General features: G+C 47.9%; 1 protein-coding gene across 1 annotated transcript in view; it reads right to left on the bottom strand.

Annotated features, from left to right (window-relative positions):
• Positions 1-2222: 2222 nt before the first annotated feature.
• The window catches only part of hs6st1b (heparan sulfate 6-O-sulfotransferase 1b), a 99524-nt gene continuing 95247 nt past the window's right edge, over positions 2223-6499 (bottom strand). The window contains exon 2 of the mRNA XM_014159644.3: positions 2223-3110. Within this exon, the coding sequence (XP_014015119.3) occupies positions 2399-3110 (712 nt within the window). The 3' untranslated portion in view covers positions 2223-2398. The remainder of the gene's footprint in view (positions 3111-6499) is intronic.

Below are 6499 nucleotides of genomic sequence, written 5' to 3'. Positions count from 1 at the left end.
GATGCTGTCTGGTCCATTCCCAGTACAAACAAGATAGAAAACAAACGACAAATACAACAAATGCAAACAGGACAACAAACAATGGATGACAAGAGGGATAAGAGCAGAGACTCAAATACAAAGAATATTTGTTTATTTTTATTGTTGAATAGAAGATCCAATCTGCTTGAAGAACAGAAATACTCACAGCAATAATACAATATGGGTAAAACCAGACCAGAGCCCATTTAGAAATGTCCCACTTCACTCAATTCTCTTGTTCTCTCACTTTTGCTTTCTCTTTATCTCACACGACCGCACGCACACACATACACTTCATTCTGTAACAATTTGTCTAATCCATAGTTTTGTAATCCATCTTCCCCAAAGCCATCTTTCTCAAATAAGATAAAAATACTTTGCATTAGAGAAGTCTCCTGCTACCAATCATTATACCTCCGCTCCGGAGAGGGTTGGACTTAATGTAAATAGTCGTCACTAAAACAAACATTCTGTTTTTGACGAAAAGACAGTCATTTGCATGATCTGCACACACTGGTCCAAATGTCCTTAATAATAAGGCATTAGCATCTTAACACTCCCCAAACAATTAGTCTTGGGTCTGTTTTTAGTACTGGCTCTGCCTGTGGGACTACAGTTTGTTGTTGTTGGATGGGGGACTTAGGGAATTTAATTTTAAATAGGATAGTTATGGAGGTTCCATATACACCAGTATTGATTGATGAGGGTTATATCATGTCCAGACACATTCTGTTAGAATGTTAATTAAACACAGTTTACCAGGGGATCATCCTATTTCAGTTTACATTTTTTTTAAATTATTAACAAAAAAATCTTATGGTTGACAAGTGGCTGTGCATTCTTCACCCCTTTAATATGGAATCTGTTGCACTTTTTTTACATCGTTTTATTTTATAATGCCCCAACAGGTGTACATCTTGAGGAGCATGGCAAACTCAATGGATAATCCATCCATTACACCCGTTTACTGTAGTTCTGGTTTTAGGTGACACATTTGATCCCAATCAGAAGGAAATTAATTGAGCATGAAAGCTCAGAAACAAAAGCACGCGCACACACACTTACAATACACACACTTACACACATGCACACACTCACAGAAGTTTTATTTTGTACAAGTAATAAGACAGTGTTTCCTGTTTCCCCTTCAGTGCGAGACACTTGGTCGGTCTCCTGTTGAGCATCCATTTTTGTATGGAGGTTGTGGTCAGAAATGTTCTTGGACAAACCTTTACTAATTATTTAACCTTCTCATTCAATTCTGTACATCTCCTTTAGTGTACAGATCACAGTACAACGGGCAAATTAAAATACATCGGAACCAAAGAGACTGGCCTCTTCACACGACATTGACAAAATGGTAAAAACATACAAGTGTAAAAAAAAAAACTATCCATCATTTATATTAAGATATAGCTCTAAACTTTGATAGCAAATGTTAGTAACCTTTCAGCAAATGGATGAGTATGTTATGACAGATTTTTTTTTTAAAGTCACCATCATGACTTTTATAACTTACAAGTGTCAAACTGTATATCAAGCCGAGCCAAATAGTCTCTCACATTGGAAAAATATGTATTTCAAATGATCAGAAAGCAATTTAATAAATAAAAAGATGGCTCGTCAGAAATGTCCAGTACAGGTAATCTCCCATCTCACTGCTTTGTAATTCCTTACAACAACATATTAAGCGCATATGTTATTCTGATGGGCCAAGACATAGAAAGGAAAGTAAAACAAGTTTGTTTACTTTGTAAAGGAATTATCTGTCGTTTTTCTTTAGCTCCATTGGGAATCTGAGTAGAGACAGTTGTTGCTCCGTGAACTCCAGAGGGTGACTCAGGTTTATCACGGGCTTCCAATCACAAAGCCCCGTGACTCAGGTTTATCATGGGCTTCCAATCACAAAGCCCCGTGACTCAGGTTTATCATGGGCTTCCAATCAAAGCCCCGTGACTCAGGTTTCTCATGGGCTTCCAATCACAAAGCCCCGTGACTCAGGTTTATCATGGGCTTCCAATCAAAGCCCCGTGACTCAGGTTTATCATGGGCTTCCAATCAAAGCCCCGTGACTCAGGTTTATCATGGGCTTCCAATCAAAGATCTGACCTCTCCACATAGTCCAAGAAGACCAGAAGGACTATGTCATCCAGTAGCTGGAAGTGATGTCATCTGGTTCGCAACCCACAGCTCGCCTCATGCAAAGTCCGTAGCTAAGCCACTGCAGCACCCAATCCTCTGCATCTTTCTTCCTCCCGAAGCAACAAGTGCCAAACGCCACCTTTCCTAAACATTCACTCTGATGCAACCTCACCATACCAGACAATGGGGAGGTCAGGAAAGTGGGTGGTTGGGGTGGGATGGGATGGGGTAGGGGCTACCACCTGTTAATTATGTGGTTCATGTAGTCCTCTGTGGGCAGCCTGGCTGTCCCCTCGCCCCCCACACCACCCTCCTCTCTGAGCAAATCCCGGGGGTCCAGCCCGTGACTCCGAAGCGCCAGGCGGTGCGCACGTCTTTCCAGCTGCCGAGTGTACTGGTAGCGCTGCTGGAAGAGGTCGCGGGCGTAGTCATACAGCTGCATGTCCAGGTCGTTGAGCTCCTCGATGCGTGCCACCGTGTCGTTGTCCAGGTCCACGCCGGCCGCCCGTGTGCTGTTGTACTGCACAAAAGGCCGGATGAAGCGCAGTCGGAAGGTGCGCTCGAACAGGAACTGCGTCTTGCGTTGATACTCCGTCAGACCGAAGAAGGCCATGTCGCGCAGGTTCTTCTTGGCCGACTCGAGGAGAAGTTGCGAGCGCCGCTTATCGGGCACCGTGGAGAGGTTGTAGCAGCCCACCAGGCTGAGGTCGGCAAGCATGCGCACCTGCCGGTTGTTGGCCAGGTTGTAGGGGCAGTCCATGAACTGTTGCAGGGTGCAGCCTGACCAGTCCGTACCCTCGTAGCAGGGCGGCAGCTCCTCGGGCGTAGGTGTGCGCCCATCGCACATGTGGAGGGACGTCTTCCAGGTGGCGCCGCGCTGCACATGGCGCCACTCACTCAGGTAGCGTGACACAGGGTCCCTCAGCAGGGTGATGTAGTAGAACTTCCTGCAAAACACAACAGAGGAAAACCACTTCATGAAAATATCAATACAGTGATATCATATAAAAAAAAATTACTGATGACTGACCATGTTAGCATGATCAAATCTGGTTTTGCTAGCACTACTCAACATGAGATGAACTATGGAAGCCTTGAAGGATCAACAGTGACCACATAAGATCTCCGTAAGCATTCTACAGACCACTTGATGTTTTGTCAAAACCGAAGTGAATTGTGACGAGCACACCTGTGAAATATATAGTATAAATATACTCTATGGGGGAAAAAAAGACAGTGAAGAATCAAGGGTACTTTGTGTCATCACAAATCACTGCTGTGAATGTTGACATTGACGGCGGTTTTGATATACTGGGGACATATCGTTGGCACTTAACCGGATCGTCGCTAACATTCCAGACCTCAGGGACTACGATGGGGTCCAGACCAGAGACCTGGATTGAAGCACACCTTGGAACATAATCATCTCCAGAGGGAAAAAAAGAGAGAAAAAACATTCCTCTGCATCTGTGTAATCAGAAATACCTGTCGTGCAAAGAGGCCTGACCTCGCCGTGTTATTCTACTGCACTGCAGCCAGACAACGGGAAATGCATTCCAGCTCCAAGGGGTAGTGTACATATGGATTTCTGTTGGCCAACCATGACCTCACCATTCATACCCTCACCTGCATAACTCTATTCCCCGTTACATACCAGATGAACAAACCACTTCAGTATTCCAACCATTAGACTCCACTGTCTGGCCTGGACATTGAGATTCAATCTGACTGTGGAGAAACAGCAGAGGGTCATTGCTTTTCCAAAACAGATCCTGGTAATATGATTTGAGTTAGAGAGCCGGAGAGAGGGTCCGATAATGATTCAGAGTGATCCCTACACTCTTATCTCCATTGGCGGGTTCATAACACAACCTTTAAACAGAGACAGTGGGGACAGTGATGCCAAGTGAAATTCAAATCAACAGTAGATCCAACTGCTTCTTTGTTTCCACCCCTGGCTGTATTTTGAGAGAGAGAGTGAGGCAACAAGGCAGCCATTTTGTGCCAGGTAACTGAGATGGGAGAAGAGGGGCCCCTTTTTCTATTTTCCCTCCACTCTGAAGCATTTTGACAGGTGCAGGTCAAAAGGTGAGACTAATAGCTTTTTCCATCCCTTCAGGTCTTAGAAGGGTTACTTTGGGACTATTGTCTCTCAGTGTCCAGTCATACCCACCCCTGTCAGGTATCAGTGTAGTAGTCATGGTTCAAGACTTCCAGTTTGGAATTCTAGGCCTTTAGGGTTTTCGGGATTCTCAGGAAACAAGTGGAAATTCCAGGGTATTTGACCGCATTAGCAAATTATTGTGGAACTAGAGGTATTCGGGTGTGGAAAAGATGACATTCCCATGTTGGGAAACACAAGAACTGTTAACTTAGTTTTAAAGTAGTTCATTGCCTTTAGCATAAAGATGCACAAAACAAAAGCCTCTGAAGTTAAAGTAGCATTCAGCATCCCACCTCACGTCCCTGCCAGGCCCCCTGCTATGACTAGAGAATATAGGAGAGGGAACTAACACGAGAGGGGGAAAATAACAGCACTTTTTTGATGAATAGCCGAGCTGGATTGGGGAGAACTGAAGTCTGGAGGTGGGTTACATGTGGGAGTTCTGATCTCATTACAAATTAGTGCTCCGCTCAGTCAACATTGCAAGCGAGTTGGAGAGTACGACACGGCAGGATCCCCCCTCTGGGGGGCTTCACTACACCAGCACACCTGACAGAATGAGATATGATGGGCCTGGAATCGGTGGGTAGAGGGGGGTGAGAGAGGGAGAACGTGAGAGAGGGAGTGGGGGGGTGAGAGAGGGAGAACGAGAGGGAGTGGTGGGGTGAGAGAGGGAGAACGAGAGGGAGTGGGGGGAGAACGTGAGAGAGGGAGTGGGGGGGTGAGAGAGGGAGAACGAGAGGGAGTGGGGGAGAACGTGAGAGAGGGAGTGGGGGGGCGAGAGAGGGAGTGGGGGGACGAGAGAGGGAGAAAGTGAGAGAGGGAGCGGGGGGACGAGAGAGGGAGAAAGTGAGAGAGGGAGTGGGGGATGAGAGAGGGAGTGGGGGGATGAGAGAGAGAGGGAGTGGGGGGATGAGAGAGAGAGGGAGTGGGGGGATGAGAGAGAGAGGGAGTGGGGGGGTGAGAGAGGGAGTGGGGGGGTGAGAGGGAGAAAGTGAGAGAGGGAGTGGGGGGATGAGAGAGGGAGTGGGGGGGATGAGAGAGAGAGGGAGAAAGTGAGAGGGAGTGGGGGGGTGAGAGAGGGAGTGGGGGGGGTGAGAGAGGGAGGGAGTGGGGGGATGAGAGAGGGAGAACGTGAGAGAGGGAGTGTGGGGATGAGAGAGGGTGGGGGGTGATGAGAGAGGGAGTGGGGGGTGAGAGGGAGTGGGGGGGTGAGAGAGGGAGAACGTGAGAGAGGAAGTGGGGGGTGAGAGAGGGAGTGGGGGGTGAGAGAGGGAGTGGGGGGGTGAGAGAGGGAGAGAGTGAGTGGGGGGGTGAGAGAGGGAGTGGGGGGGTGAGAGAGGGAGAACGTGAGAGAGGGAGTGGGGGGGTGAGAGAGGGGGGTGAGAGAGGGAGTGGGGGGGTGAGAGAGGGAGTGGGGGGTGAGAGAGGGAGTGGGGGGGTGAGAGAGGGAGTGGGGGGGTGAGAGAGGGAGAACGTGAGAGAGTGAGTGGGGGGGTGAGAGAGGGAGTGGGGGGGTGAGAGAGAGAGAGAGAGAGAGCTTCCCGACCCAGCCTAGCATAGAGCGGCTCTGTTACAAAGCTGACAAGATGGATGCAGCCTGCTAATACACCCATCCATTATAATACCGGGAGTTTCTCTTGGTGTCTGATCCCTTTTTCTCTAAGAGTTTTCACTAAACACAAAGCTGTTGTATTTGAGTGTGTGTGTCTCTCTCTATCTCTTGCACACACACACACACACAGTCTCACATGAGCTCTCATTCACTCAGGACACACACACACACACGGCAACTCTGCACCACTGTTGATGGATGGGCCCCACACTGGCAGAATGTATCAGCTGGAAATGCTGACTGTGCTATTCTAATGGGACAGCAATAACGATCACAATGTTCCATGAGATTGTTATTACAAAAACATGACAGCGGCTCACAAGATGAGTTTTAAACACAGAACAGGGAGTATTAACCACACAACCGCCAGCCCAAGTAGCCCAGCCATCACTGCACATACAGTACCTGTATACAGCACACAGCACAGCACACAGCACAGCACTAGTTAGGAGGATGTCATTCATAACAATGCCACTTGATTTACGTCCCATTCATTTAGCAGACGCTCTTATCCAGAGCGACTTACAGGAGCAATAAGTGCCTTGCTCCAGGGCCAC

The sequence above is a fragment of the Salmo salar genome, chromosome 19 (assembly GCF_965601325.2).
Source record: "Salmo salar chromosome 19, fSalSal1, whole genome shotgun sequence".
NCBI lineage: Eukaryota > Metazoa > Chordata > Actinopteri > Salmoniformes > Salmonidae > Salmo > Salmo salar.
The sequence above is the reverse complement of the archived record's forward strand: the minus strand, read 5'-3'. Positions and strand labels throughout refer to the sequence as shown.